Source organism: Vanellus vanellus, assembly GCF_965231255.1.
Source record: "Vanellus vanellus genome assembly, contig: HAP1_SCAFFOLD_89, whole genome shotgun sequence".
In the NCBI taxonomy this organism is placed as follows: Eukaryota; Metazoa; Chordata; class Aves; order Charadriiformes; family Charadriidae; genus Vanellus; species Vanellus vanellus.
Window position 1 is genome coordinate 526,641 of NW_028126694.1, and position 15,476 is coordinate 542,116.

A 15,476-nucleotide genomic window follows, 5' to 3' on the forward strand; every position below is an offset into this window, starting at 1 on the left:
GGCCAACGGATAAGCAGGGGAACTCAAGGCTGTGCCCCAGAGTGTGTCCACTCAGAACCCATTTGTGGGTGTCTGAAACCCTGGATTTACCCAGGGCAGCTTGTGTCCCACCGTTCTCTGCTTCCTGTGATGGAAGAACAGGATTGCTCAGCGCAGGGAGAGCAGTGCTGGTCTTTTAAGTTGGAAGTCAGCAAAGTTTTCAACATCTTCCCCCACAATATGCTTGTGCCCGAATTAGGATGTCATGGCTTGCATGGGTGCATAAGGAGATGGGTAACTAACCAGACCGCTGTTTCGGCTCAGAGGTGTGTGGTCAATGTGTGGTACTCTTCCTTGAGGCATCTAGCTTGAAAGCTCCTGCAAGGGTCTGTCCTGCCACCTGCCCTGTTTATCATGTTTTTAAGGACCTGGAGAAGACTCAAGTGTTCTTTTTCATAGGATTTGCAGACACTACTCTGGCGGGAAGGGCTGGCATGCCAAAGGACATAGACAGGCCAGAGGGATGGGCCAAAAGTAATATCATGATGTCCGATAAAGAGAACTCTGAAGTCCTGCCCTTGAGGTGCACTAACCCCGTGCAATGACAGAGGGCAGGGGCGGTGTGGCTGGGTGGCAGCTTTGCGGGAAAGGCTCTGCTGGTCCTTCAGTTTCATTAGGCAAAACAGGAGCCGGGGGCAAAGAAGGCCAACAGCATCCTTTGCTTCTCTTTCCATTCCCTGAAATCCCGAGTGCTTCTCTTTTATTCTCCTTATGCCCTCCCAAAAGAACAGCCCACCTGTGCTGGTTTGAGGCGAAACAGAACCCATTTTCTGTTCAGTAATTTGACTTTGCAGCCAAGCCTCCTCGAACTAACTGAACTCTCTGAAATTTAATGCATATTGCCATAAGCTGTTTGCTTACCAGGCCAGGTTGGCCAGGGCTTGGAGACAGCTCATCCAGTTGAAGGTGTCCCTGCTCATGGCAGGGGGGTTGCACTAGATGGTGTTTAATGGTCCCTTCCAACCCAAACCATTCCATGATTCTAACCAGAGCTCGTTTTTACTGGGAGGGGACCAAGTCTGTACTGGAAGGGTTTAATGAAATCCAGTTTGAAATGGCACAGTGCAAATCGTACTGGGAGGGGATGAGAGGATGCAGTTTATACTGGGAGTGTGCTCAGCCTGTACTTGGAGGGGTTAAAGAGGACTAGTTTGTAGTGGGAGGGGCCAAGTTTGTACTGGCAGGGGTTAAAGCAACCCAGTTTGTACTGTGACAGAGCCCAGACTGTAGTGGGAAGGGGCCAGGGGCTCCAGTGTGGACTGGGAGGGTGGCCCAGTGTACCCTGGGAGGGTCTAAAGGCATAAAGTTTGTACTGGGACAGGGCCCAGTCTGTTTGTACTGAGACGAGGCCCAGACTCTGCTGGGATTGGCTCAGAGGATCCTGTTTCTACGTGGAGAGGGCCCAGACTGTACTGGGAGGAAACTGGGGGATCCAGTCTGTACTGAGATGAGGCCCAGTCTGTACAGGGCAGTGTTAAAGCGATCCATTTTGTACTGGTACACAGAGCAGTCTGCACTGGGAGCTGGGCTGGGATCCACTTTGGACTAGGAAGAGGCTCTTTCTCCACTGGGAGGAATTAAAGGGATTCTCTTTATACTGGGACAAGGCCCCTTCTGTACTGGGAGGGAATCGGGGGATGCAGTTTGGACTGGGACAGGTCCCAGTCTGTCCTGGCATAAGTTAGAGGATCCAGATTGTATCGGAGGTGGCCAGTTGGTAGTGGGTGGGGACCGGGGAGTCCATTTTGGACTTGGCATTGGCCCAGTCTGTACTTGGAGGAGTTAAATGGAGTAATCTCTATTTGTTGACAGTCAGTTCTGTACTGGGAGGGGAGCACGGGATCCAGTTTGTACCAGGAGGGGACCCAGTCTGTACTGGGAGGGGGCCACGGCATCTAGTTCGTACTGCCACGGGGACCAGTCTGTAGTGGGAGGGGTTAAGGGATTTGGTGTGTACTGGGAAGGGCGCAGTGTATACCGGGAGGGTTTAAAGAGGTAAAGTTTCTCATGGAATGGGGCCCAGGGGTTACAGGGAGGGGGCCATGGGATCCAGTTTGTACTGGCACCTGACCCAGTTTCTGTGTGGAGGGGATGAGGTGGTGGAGTTTGTACTGGGACAGGAACTAGTTTTTACTAAGAGGGGATCGAGTGATCCAGTTTGTACTAGGAGAGGGCCCCATCTGTACTGGCAGAGGTTGAGGGGATCCACTTCATACTGGGTCAGGGCCCAGTCTCTGCTGGGAGGGGTTGAGGAGATCCACTTTCTAGTGGGACAGGGGCCCAGTCTGTCATGGGAGGGGTTAAAGGGGTGCAGTTTATACTGGGACAAGGCTCAGTCTGTACTGGGAGGGGATTGGGGATCCAGTTTGTACAGGGACGAGGCCCAATCTTCTTGGGCTTGGTTCAAAGGGCCCCATTTTGGACTTGAAAGGGCCCAGTCTGTGCTGGGAGGTTGCCAGGAGATGCAGTTTGTACTTGGATGGTGCCCAGTCTGCATTCAGAGGGGATCAGGGGATCCCACTGACACTGGGATTCGGCGCAGTCTATACTGGGACACGTTAAAATGATCCACTTTGTACTGGACAGGACCCAGTCTGTACTGGGAGGTGTTAAATAAAGGCCGACAAGGCAGATATCATGGTGGGAGTCTGTTATAGACCACCCAACCAGGATGAAGAGACAGATGAAATATTCTAGAAGCAGCTGGGACAAGTGTCACGATAGTCAGCCCTTGTCCTCGTGGGGGACTTCAACTTACTGGATGTCTGCTGTAAATGCAATACAGTGGAGAGGAAACAGCCCAGGAGGTTCCTGGAGTGTGTTGAGGATAACTTCCTGACACAGGTGGGGAGGGAGCAGAGGAGGGAAGCACCCCACTGGGCCTGTTGTTTGCCAACAGAGAAGGGCTTGTGGGGGATGTGAGGATTGGAGGCCGTCTTGGGCATAGTGATCATGAAATGACAGAATTTTCAATTCTTGGAGAAGTCAGGAGGGGGGTCAGCAGAACTGCCACCTGGGACTTCCGGAGGGTGGGCTTTGGCCTGTTTAGGGGTGTGGTTAACAGAGTCCCTTGGGAGGAAGTCCTGAAGGGCAAAGGAGTCCAGGAAGGCTGGACATTCATCAAGAAGGAACTTGTAAAGGCACGGGAGCAGGCTGTCACCATGTGCCAAAAGATGAGCCATCAGGGAAGAAGACCTGGCTGAACAGAGAGCTTTGGCTGGAACTGAGGGGAAAAAAGGGGTTTATGACAGTTGGAAGAAGTGGCAGGCAACTCGGTTGGACTGCAAGGATGTCATGAGGTTATGCAGGGAGAAAAGTAGAAGGGCTAAAACCCAACTAGAAATTAATCTGGCCATGCCATAAAAGACAATGAAAAATGTTTCGTAAATACATCATCAACAAAAGGAGGGCTAAGAAGAATCTCCATCCTTTATTGGATGTGGAGGGAAACACAGTGACCAGGGATGAGGAAAAGGCTGACGTACTTAATGCCTTCTTTGCCTCAGTCTTTAAGAGTAAGACCAGTTGCTCTCTGGGTACCCAGCCCCCTGAGCTGGAAGACAGGGTTGGGGAGCAGAATGAAGCCCCGCAATCCAAGGGGAAATGGTGAGGAACCTGCTACATCACTTAGAAATACACAAGTCTATGGCGCCGCATGCGATCCACCCAAGGGTACTGAGGGAACTGGCAGGAGTGCTCAGCAAGCCACTTTCCATCATCTATCAGCATTCCTGGCTAACTGGGGTGGTCCCAGTTGACTGGAAGATAACAAATGCGGGACCCATCTACAAGAAGGACCATAAGGAGGACCTGGGGAATTACAGGCCTATCAGTCCGACCTCGGTGCTGGGGAAGGTTACGGAGGAGATCATCCTGAGTTCCATCATGCAGCACATACAGGACAACCAGGCGATCAGACCCAGCCAGCATGAGTTTATGAAAGGCAAGTCCTGCCTGAGAAACCTGACCTCCTTCTATGACAAGGTGACCAGCTTAGTGGATGAGGAAAAAGCTGTGGGTGTTGTTTACCTGCGCTTCATTAAAGCCTTTGACACTTTTTCCCACAGTGTTCTCCTGGAGAAACTGGCTGCTCATGGCTTGGACAGGTGTACACTCTGCTGGGTAAAACACTGGCTGGACGGCCGGGACCAAAGAGTGGTGCTGAATGGAGTTCAATGCATTTGGCGGCCGGTCACAAGTGATGTTCCCCGGGGCTCAGTACTGGGACCGGTTGTCTTCAATATCTTTATCAACGATCTAGACAAGGGGGTGGAGTGCCCCCTCAGTAAGTTTGCAGATGACACCAATTAAGGTGGGAGTGTTGATCTGCCTGAGTGTTGGAAGGCTCTGCAGAGGGATCTGGACAAGCTGGATCCATGGGCCCCAAATAGTGTGGGGTTCAACAAGGCCAAGTGCCGGGTCCTGGCCTTGGGTCACAACAACCTCACGCAGCGCTACAAGCTTGGGGCAGAGTGGCTGGAAAGATGCACAGCTGAAAAGGACCTGGGGGTGTTGGTGGCTGAATATGAGCTGGCAGTGTGCCCAGGTGGCGAAGAAGGCCCACAGCATCCGGGCTTGTACCAGTAAAAGTGTGGTGAGCAGGACTAGGAAAGTGATCGTCCCCCTGTACTCTGCACTGGTGAGGCCCCACCTCGAGTACTGTGTTCAGTTTTGGGCCCCTCAGTATAAGGAAGACATTGAGGTGTTGGAGCGTGTCCACAGAAGGGCAATGAAGCTGGTGAGGGGTCTGGAGGACAAGTCTTGTGAGGAGCGGCTGTGGGAACTGGGGTTGTTCAGACTGGAGAAGAGGAGGCTGAGGGGAGACTTTCTCGCTCTCTACGGTTCCCTGAAAGGGCGTTGTAGCGAGGTGGGGGTTGGTCACTTTTCCCAAGTAACGAGAGAGAGGACTTGAGGAAATGGCCTCAAGTTTCTCCAGGGGAGATTTACATTGCGTATTAGGAAAAATTTCTTCAGATAAAAGGGCTTTCGAGCACTGGAACAGGCGGCCCAGGGAAGTGGTTGAGTCACCATCCCTGGGGGTATTTAATGGATGTGCAGATGTGCCAAACAGGGACGTGGTTTAGTGGTGGACTCGGCAGTGTTAGGTTTACAGTTGGACTCTATGATCTTAAAGGTCTTTTGCAATTCTCAATGATTCTGTGATTCTTTTGGGACTCTGGATTTTGTTCTGTCCTTGACCCTTTTTGGGAGGGCAGGAGTTGTCACAGAATTTTCCTACACTCAGCCTCGCTCACCCTCACACCCCACTGCCCCCAGGAAGAGCCCTGAGCCACCAGTGGGCAGGACTTGCCTTCCCAGGGCCTGAGGGTCAAGGTTTGGCCTTTCTGCTGCATCAACCAAGCCAAGGGGTTCCTCAGCATTACAGCCACCTGCACAGTGCCTTTGCCTACCTGCAGCCACAGCCTCCAGTTATCTCCTCTAACGAGTCCCTGGGGAGACTTTGGCAGTAAGGACCCTCCGTGGGGCCAATCAAGGCTTCAAGGTACTTTGCTTCTGACTTGGACTTCTGGAGCACTTTGTTCAATCTTCTCTCAGTGCCTGAGGCTCATGGACTCAGCACCAAATACACCGTGGGGCTCATTAAAAGACAGAAAGCCCTAACAAGGTGTTCATCGTTCTTGTAATTTTCTTCAAATCTTCAAGACTTGTACAGCCAATTAGAGAGGTTTCAGAGTGTAGTTAAGGAGGAGATTTCAAAGTGCACCTAAGAAAAATGTCTTTTTCATTTTAAAGGATATACTATATTACTCCTGATTATCACTTATGATTAGGATAGAAGCATTCTCTGATTGTTCTGGATACAGGGTGTCCCTTCAGGGGGTCTGGACAGGGAGGAGAAGCAGTCCCTGGAGGTCTGACACTGTAGGACAGCTTTGCTCCTCACCTCCCCACCCTCCCCATTTCTGACATTGGCCACCTGGGACTGGCACCCCTGGTCCTTGCATCAGACTTCTCCACTGAAGTCTGCAGCTGGATGTCACAGCTCCATTGCCCCATCTCCCACCTGCGCTCCTCAGAGCCCTGGCTGCACCCAGGTGCAGGAGAACTTTTCCTGTTTGTAAGAAAAGAAAAGTAAAGCATAATCAGATTTCCTAAACAATAACACACAGTCCGCAATCACACGCTCAGGACAAGCTACCTCTAATGAGGCTGCCTTTCTACAAGGGAGTTCTTATGAGAAAGAGTTTAGGAAGGTAGATAGACAAGACATATAAACACAATTAAGGAGTTGGCTGAGGAGACAATTAGATTGTTGAAAGACAGGCAAGCTCTGAACTCCTTGAAAGTCAAAGCAGCAGCACAGGTGAGAGGTATCTGAGTGAAGAAAGAGTAAGGGGAGGAGAAAACTGGCGAAGAAAGGAAAGGGCCTTTGCCCAGAGAGTCTGCATCTGCAAAGATGACTTTAGAAATGAACATTGTCTCAGGAGAAGGGTAAGCATCTGAAAGATTAGAGAAAGTACACACAGTGTGTAACAGGGAGAAGAGTGGTAATGAGGTTACAGGGGAAGATCAATATTTCTTTGGAATATCCCTTTTGAAAGGTCATAGGATTGGCAGAGGTCTGTGGTGAGAGAGGACAAGCAAATGTAGCACCCGTCTTTGAAAGAGTCCAAATGTGCAACCCAGGGAGCCACAGGCTGTACAAGCTCACTTTGGTGAGGAGTGTTGTGCCATCAGTCAGAGCCCTCCTTGGTGGCATTTCTGGGCACCGATAACAGAAGAACATGTCCAAGAAACATCAGCATGGATTTCATAGAATAGAATCATAGAATCATAGAATTGTTGAGGTTGGAAGGGACCTTTAAGATCATCAAATCCAACCATTAACCTACCCTGGCAGAACCACTTCTAAACCATGTCCCCAAGTACCACATCTACCCTTTCTTTAAACACCTCCAGGCATGGCGAATCCACCACCTCCCTGGGCAGCCTATTCCAATGCTTGATAACCTTTTCAGTGAAACAAAAATTCCTAATATCCAATCTAAACCTTGCCTGGCATAACTTGAACCCATTTCCTCTTGTCCTATCACTTGTCACTAGGGAGAAGAGGTCAGTTCCCACCTCTCTACAAGCTCCTTTCAGGGAACTGTAGAGAGCAATAAGGTCTCCCCTCAGCCTCCTCTTCTCCAGGCTAAACAACCCCAGTTCCCTCAGCCGCTCCTCATAAGATTTGTCCTCCAGACCCCTCACCAGCTTCGTTGCCCTTCTCTGGACACGGTCCAACACCTCAATGTCCTTCTTGTAGTGAGGGGCCCAAAACTGAACACAGTACTCGAGGTGGGGCCTCACCAGTGCCCAGTACAGGGGTATGGCCAGTTCCCTAGTCCTGCTGGCGACACTATTCCTGATACAGGCCAGGATGCTGTTGGCCTTCTTGGCCACCTGGGCACACTGCCGGCTCATATCTGCCGGTCCTTTTCTGCCGGGCATCTTTCCAACCCCTCTGCCCAAGGCCTGTATTGTCCATGGGGTTGTTGTGACCCAAGTGCAGGACCTGGCACTTGGCCTTGTTGAACCTGAAACCTTGTTGAACCTAAAGTCTTGTTGAACCTGTTATTACGGAAATAAGAACAAATGAAGCGATGTCCTAAACCCAGAATTCAACAGACTACTGAAAGACAAATTTTAACTGCCTGAAGCTCAAAGCAGCAGTGGGATTGTTGAGAGGTGTTCCTAATGATGAAAGAGGAAGGGGAAGGGAAATGTAGAGAGCAATCACAAGTTCTTCTGTGCACGTGCACTGCTGGAAAGGTGCCTTCAGACATGGCCACTTCGTTTAGGAGAGGTGGAAATACGTGAAAGATGAGGGAGATTAAATTCAGAGGCTGAGAGAGAGAGTCCTGACAATGCAAAGAGAGGGAAAGGTCAGTAGCTCTTGTCTTTCTGTCAATGGACATCCTGAAAACTCCTCATCTACATCTCATGGGAGAAGACCGAATGTTTATTAAAAGTATTCTCTTGTTTTAGCTGATGAGGTCATGCTCATACACATGTCAAAATGTCTCAGGCTTCCAGGCAGCGCTCCGCTGTCTGACCATCAGTACCCAGTGGTGCCTCCAGAGGACCCTGTGTCTCCGAAGCACCTGCCTGGGCCTGGCTGCTGTCCCAGAGGAGCTGCTGGAGACCAGAGCCCCTGGGAAGCTGCAGCTGGAGCCTGGGCAGAGGGTCCCAGGCACCTACACTGGCACCGCACTCCCGTGTCCCTCTCACTGCATCCCACCCCAATTTTATAATCACTTGCCTTTGCAAACAAAGGCAGCACACAAAATCGCTGAGAAATCACTTATTAAAACAAGACAAAACCAAGCAAAGAGAATAACAACACCAAAAATGTTTGAAGTTTAGAGTTGCAAGAGGAAGTCAACCAAAGCACAAATACAGGCTGGGTGCAGAATGGATAGAGAGAAGCCCTGAGGAGAAGGACTTGGAGGTGTTGGTGGATAAGCTCAACATGAACCAGAAATGTGTGCCTGCATCCCAGAAAGCCAAGCACATCCCGAGCTTCATTAAAAGCAGCATGGCCAGCAGGTCGAGGGAGGTGATTCTTCCCCTCTACTCTACTCTTGTGAGACTCCACCTGGAGTACTGCATCGAGCTCTGGAGCCTCCAACAGAAAAAGGACACGGAACTGTTGGAGTGAGTCCAGAGGAGGGTCACAAAGATGATTAGAGGGCTGGAGCGCCTCTCCTCTGAAGACAGGCTGAAAGAGTTGGGGTTGTTCAGCCTGCATAAGAAAAGGCTTCAAGGAGACGTTATAGACCCTTCCAGTACCTAAAGGGGGCCTACAGGGGAGCTGGGGGGGCATTTTTTTCAGGGAGAGGAGGAGTATATAAACATTGTGAGAGTACGTAGGGATGCAACGAGGAAGGCTGAAGCCCACTTGGAATTAAACCTGGCCAGGGATGTCAAGGACAATAAGAAGGGCTTCTCCAAGTACCTCAGTAGTAAAAGGTAGACCAGGGAAAATGTGGGCCTGCTACTGAATGAGGTGGGTGCCCGCCCTGGTGACGGAAGATGCAGAGAAGGCAGAATTACTGATACCTTCTTTGCTTCAGTCTTTACTGGTAAGGCCGGCCCTCAGCAATCCCAGACCCAGGAGCGAAGAGAAAGAATCTGAGAAAATGAAGACTTTCCCTTGGTCGAGGAAGATCAGGTTAGAGATCATTTAGGCAAACTTGACACCCACCGCCCTGATGGGTCACTCCCAGGAGTGTTGAGGGACCTGGCAGATGTTATTACAAAGGCGCTCTCCATCATCTTTGAAAGGTCACGGGGACAGGAGAGGTGCCTGACGACTGGAGGAAAGCCAAAGTCACACCAGTCTTCAAAAAGGGCAAGAAGGAGGACCCAGGAAACGGCAGGCCGATCAGTGAGACCTGGAAAGGCTGGAGAGTTGGGTGGAGAGGAACATAATGAAGTTCAGCCAGGGCAAGTGTAGGGTCCTGCACCTGGGGAGGAAAAACCCCATGCACCAGTAAAGGTTGGGGGTTCACCTGCTGCAAAGCAGTTTGCTGAGAGGGACCTGGGATTCCTGGTGGACAATAAGTTGACCATAAGCCAGCAATGTGCCCTGTTGGCCAAGAAGGCCTATAGTCTCCTGGGGTGAATTACAAAAGAGCATGACCAGCAGGTGAAGGGGGGTCATCCTTCCCCTCTGCTCTGCCCTTCTGAGGCCGAATCTAGAGTAGTGTGGCCAGTTCCAGGTACACCAGTGCAAGAAACACAGGGAACTGCTGGAGAGAGTCCAGTAGAGGGCTACAAAGATGTTCAGGGGACTGGAGCACCTCTCTTATGAGAAACAGCTGAGAGAGCTGCGTCTGTTGAGCCTGGAGAAGAGAAGGCTGAGAGGGGATCTCCTCAATGCTTATCAATATCTAAAAGACGGGTGTCAAGAGGATGGGGCCAGACTCTTTTCTGTGCTGCCCAGCAAAAGGACAAGGGGAAATGGGCACAAACTGGAACACAGGAAATTCCATCTGAACACAAAGAAAAATGTCTTTACTTTGAGGGCAACAGAGCACTGGAACAGGCTGTCCAGAGAGGCTGTGGAGTCTCCTTCTGTGGAGATATTCAAAAGCCGCCTGGCTTCATTCCTGTCCAACCTGCTGAAGGTGACCCTACTTTGGCAGGGGTGTTGCACTAGACTATCTCTGAGGGTTCCTTCCAACCCCTACCGTTCTGTGATCCTGTGATTCTGTGGTCTTCTATGTTTTTGTTGGCCAAAGGGATTCCCCACCAGCATCCAGGACAATGCCCCCAGATGCTGCCCTGTCTCTCACAATTGCTCCATTAGAGCTTGCAGTTCCCTGCACGTGTCCTGAACCACCTCTGGCACCTCAGATGTCACCCGGTGTTTGCATTGGAAAAGCTCCCTCCTGGCCTCTGTCTCCATTACTCACAGGGCAGCTCAGAGAAGGAGCTCACACCGATTTAGGGCAGCTGAGCTGAGGCAAGAGGAATCCCCCCTCTGGTGGGTCTGTGGGGTGCACTGGAGAAACTGAATGCCCCTCCGGCCTCAAGAATACTGCTGAGGAAGACTGAACATTGATGCCTCCTGTAGGTCCACACACCCTGGCAGAGCAGAGATTCCTTCCCACCACAGGGATCGATCCGTCCAGGGTTCAGAGAGGGACAGTCAGTGATGACTTCATTGTGCTTCAAACTCTGCTCCCCAGGAGAGACCCCGCTGTTTTGGAGGAGCTGTCAGCCCTGGAGGCGCAGGGACACCTCGAGGGATTGGGGCAGCGCGGGGAGGAGGCAGAGAAAGTCAGAGCAGGTCCTCTGCTGCTGAGCTGGGCCGGGCTGCTGGGCCGGAGGGAGCTCCTGGCAAGCGGGCAGCGCTGCAGAGAGACAGCTCTGCCCAGGAGCAGCTCCTCTGCACAGCGCAGCAGGGCTGAGGGCACTGCCTGCAGGCAGCGAGGGCAGAGCAGGGAGGCAGAGAGAGGTTGAAGGCAGTCTGGAGAGGGAGGATGCTGAGGGCGAGTTGGGGGAGAACTCTTCCCAAAGCAGAGCAGCTGCAGTAGATGGAGAGATCTCCAACAGCTGGCACCTTCCACAGTCTGTGGGATCATTCAGGAGGATGCTCACACTTCTCTGCTGTGGAAGAAGAGGACATTCTCTAGATTGGGGCTTCCCTGCTTCACCATCAGAGGCACAAGCATGACGGCTGCCTTCTCCCAGGAATGGTCAAAGGGCTGTGAAGGTGGGTGTGCAGGCAGGGGTGTGCAGGGCTTTCCTTGCCAGCAGGGTCCCTGCACCCCGGGGGCGTTGTGCTGGGCAGGGACTCTGCTGCCTGCCAGGGTCAGCTCTCCGCCTGCCCAGAGAGGTCCCACGTAGCTTCTGTGGGGAGAAGCTGTGGGTGGAAGGAGCAACCCCTGGCAGGGCAGGGTCATTCTGCTTTGAAGAGGGTGCTGTGTGGGTCAGGGCTGTTTACACCTCCAGATGACCTCTGGTCATTCCTGGAGGGACTTTTCAAGATGGAGTTCCCTTAATATGAAGGTAAATTTCTTTTGCTGTTTCTTCTCTTGGTTGGCTGGGTGGGCAGTAGCACATGTCCAAGAGGACTTTCAAATGAAAGATCAAAGGAGGGCTCATGTAGAGATAAGGAGCTTTCCTGAGTCTGTGTCTTCGGTTTCCAGCTCTGGGGGCTACAGACAGCACCAGCATCCCCTTTCCAGTCTCACCAGGGTCTGTGGCACCTGCTCTTTAGCCCCTGCACACACGCAGAGGCTGCAGGGCAGAGCTGGGCACACGGGGGCTGCCATGGGGTCTGCGAGCACTGGCAGGGAAGAGACGTGGGGGCAGGGAAAAGGCTGCTGGCAGGGAGAGCTCCAGGCAGTGGAGATGGGCAGGGAAGGAGGGAGCTGCTCCTGGAAGCCCTGCTGCAGGGGAGATAGGGGCACCTCCAGCCACCCCTGCAGTGCAGGTGCCTTCCCTGAGCCACCCAGCACAGCCCTCAGCCCTCACGGCCATGGGCTCTGGGGTGGGAGTCAGCTCTGTGCCCGGCAGAGCAGCAGGAGAGGCGAGGGGCATCCCTCCTGCCACGTGCCCCATTGCTGCTGCCCAGCGGTGGGGCTGAGGGCACCTGCCCTGCATGATCAGTGTCTGGGTGGTGGCGTGCCCAGCAGGGTGAGGGTAATGCTGTCCTGAGTGCCCGGCTGCCTCTCCCCGTGCCTCGCCCAGTCAGACCCTCATGGGATGTCTCCTGGTTTCTTCATGTGTCTCCTTTAAAGTTATCTTTTTATTGCTGTCAGCGTACTTGGGGATGGGAATTTCAGCTGCAGAGTCCCACACTGATCTTCTTCCACTCCTGCCGGTGTGTCCATGGGAACCAGTGTCCCAGCTTTCCTCTGACCTGTGGGGCTGTGGGCAATGCAGGCTGTGGGGGTGGGGAAGGAGTCCATTTTCTCTCACTGAGATCCCATAAATTGGGTATGTCCTTTGGGTGTCCATGGAAGCTGTGAGCTGCCCTCCAGGATGCCAACCTGTCCCATAGCACCTTTGTGTTATCGCAAAGCCCCACAGAGAAACACAGAGACTCTGTGACTGAGGAAATGCTGTTGGGTGGGTGAAATGAGCCGTGGGTGTCCTTGGCTAGAGGTGGGCTGCTGAGACCTTGAGAAAGGGTGAGACATTTCATAGTCTGAGATGGATCCTTCTGCTCTCAGCACTGTCTGATGGCATAATAGAAGAGGGAATCCCCCTCCATCTCATGACGGTGCAAGATGGAGGGACAAACCATCTCCCTTGACTCTGCTCTCTGCCCCAGGCAATCCTCACGTCGCACAGCACTAACTCTGTTCTCCTGGAGTGCAGCAGAAATGCTGAGGGTTTCTGACATCCCAGAACAGTGCCCAGGGGAGGTGGGGGAGCTGTAAAATACCCAAAGCCTCTCCAACTGCCTTCTGCCATCCTGGTTCCTTAGCAATGCATGTGCAGATGCTGACAAGCCCTTCTGCATTGTAGGTGGTTCCATCAGAACAGGCAGAACATCGGCACGGACCCCGGTCCTCACTCTTCCCAGGAACTCTTCCCTCCTCACAGCACAATCAGCAAGAGTAAACCAGAGCTCGAGTCAGGAAGCTGTGGAATGTCTCCTGGAAAAGGAAAAGGGCGTATTACAGGAGGGGCAAAGTCTATGGGAAATGGCTTTCATTTTCCTTAGGAAAATCTCTGGTAACAGACCTCGACCATGTCCCCCTGCCCAGAAGCAGCAAATGTCCAACAGCAGCTCCATCACACAGTTCCTGCTCCTGGCATGTGCAAACACTCGGGAGCTGCAGCTCTTGACCTTCGGGCTCTTCCTGGGCATCTACCTGGCTGCTTTCCTGGGAAACGGCCTCATCATCACCGCTATCGCCTGTGACCACCGCCTTCACACCCCCATGTACTTCTTCCTTCTCAACCTCTCTGTTCTGGACCTGGGTTGCATCTCCACCACTCTCCCCAAAGCCATGGCCAATTCCCTCTGGAACACCAGGGCCATCTCCTATGCAGGGTGTGCTGCTCAAGTCTTTCTGTTTGGCTTCTTCATTTCAGCAGAGTTTTATCTTCTCACCGTCATGGCCTATGACCGCTACATTGCCATCTGCCATCCCCTGCACTACGGGACCCTCCTGGGCAGCAGAGCTTGTGTCCGCATGGCAGCAGCTGTCTGGGGCAGTGGGTTCCTCAATTCTCTCCTGCACACGGCCAATACATTTTCACTCCCCCTCTGCCAGGGCAATGCCCTCGACCAGTTCTTCTGTGAAATCCCCCACATCCTCAAGCTCTCCTGCTCACACTCCTACCTCAGGGAAGCTGGGCTTCTGGTGGTTAGTGTCTGTTTAGCCTTTGGGTGTTCTGTTTTCATTGTGGTGTCTTATGTGCAGATCTTGAGGGCGGTGCTGAGGATCCCCTCTGAGCAGGGACGGCACAAAGCCTTTTCCACGTGCCTCCCTCACCTGGCCGTGGTCTCCCTCTTTATCAGCACTGGTATGTTTGCCTACCTGAAGCCCCCCTCCATCTCCTCCCCATCCCTGGACCTGGTGGTATCATTTCTGTACTCGGTGGTGCCTCCAGCAGTGAACCCCCTCATCTACAGCATGAGGAACCAGGAGCTCAAGCATGCCCTATCGAAACTGACCCAATGGAGGCTGTTTCACCGACAATAACCTGCCGCCCCTTCTCAGCACATTGCCCAGAGTTTATCTTAGATCAGGAGCCTAATTTTTCTCTTGTCATAACCCTGCTGATTGATATTTTTCTGGGTTTATACTACTTATTCTGAGGCTTGATCCTACTGTGTCTGACCCTTGCACAACACTGAGTCAGATCTGGCCGGTCTGGTAACAGCTCTTAAATGAAACGGGATGTCTCAAGTAGAATAGCGAGAAAAGGCAAAAACAGGGAGAAACAAAACATGGGCGGAGATAAATATTTTTTAATAGAACAGTAACAGAAAATAAAAGCAGTAGCAGTAACAACAACAACAACAACAACAATAATAATAATAATAATAATAATAATAATAATAATAAGCATATATAGAATAAAGTGATGCAAAATATATTACTGTCAACACCCAATGATCATTTGCCCCGCCTGTCCAGAGAAGTGATCACCGATTCCTTCCCCCAAGCCAACTCCCATTTATATACTGAGCATGACGTCTATGGGATGGAATATTCCTTTGGCCAGCTTGTCTTGTCTGTGGCCCCCCACCTTCTACGGGAAGTTGAAAATGTCCGTGACTTAATATAAGCATCACTCAGCAACAACTAAAACAATATGAGTTAACAATGTTATTCTCATAGTCAATCAAAAACACGGCAGCTACCAGGAAGGATATTAACTCTATCCCAGGCAAAACCAGGACAGCGTCTGCCCCTTATTCTATACCATCTACCTCATGCCCAGGTCTTACACTTTTCCATAAATCACCACCATTTTCCTGTCTTTCATATATGTGTATATGCACACAGATATCATTCCCTTAGTCCATGGGCCATCCCACTGAAATGTCCCTTGAGTTCATTTAGTCCATGACTTTGGGCTCCATTTGTTGTAACTGTCTTTCCCGGCAGGAGACGTGGTGTGTGGTGTTGAATTGTTGCGTGCTGCATCTGGAGCTCGCAGCTGGTGTAGCCGGCAGGGCCCATGCCCATCATCTGTGGGTTGAAGATGTCGATCTCAAGACAATTCCCAAGTGCCAGTTGCTGCAGCCACTTCTGTTTTCATCACTTCTGCACTTTGCTCAGTTTCATCAAAGTTCATTCTTCATTAATTTAGGTCACTTTCACTGCAATGCCATAGATAGAGCATATAGCAACTGTATCAGTGATGACATATAGTGGTAATTTAACAATAAATATCATATCATTTGATTCATTGGACATTCTCACCAAAATCAAATCCCCTTGAGGAACAAATCG

General features: G+C 51.6%; 1 protein-coding gene across 1 annotated transcript in view; it reads left to right on the forward strand.

The window, feature by feature from the left end:
• LOC309685864 (olfactory receptor 14A16-like) overlaps positions 1-14,216 on the forward strand; it is a gene marked incomplete at both ends in the record, with an annotated part of 42,550 nt that extends 28,334 nt beyond the window's left edge. The window contains one exon of the mRNA XM_082501562.1: positions 13,426-14,216. Coding sequence (XP_082357688.1) covers positions 13,426-14,216 — 791 coding nt within the window. The remainder of the gene's footprint in view (positions 1-13,425) is intronic.
• Between the last annotated feature and the right edge of the window lie 1,260 nt (positions 14,217-15,476).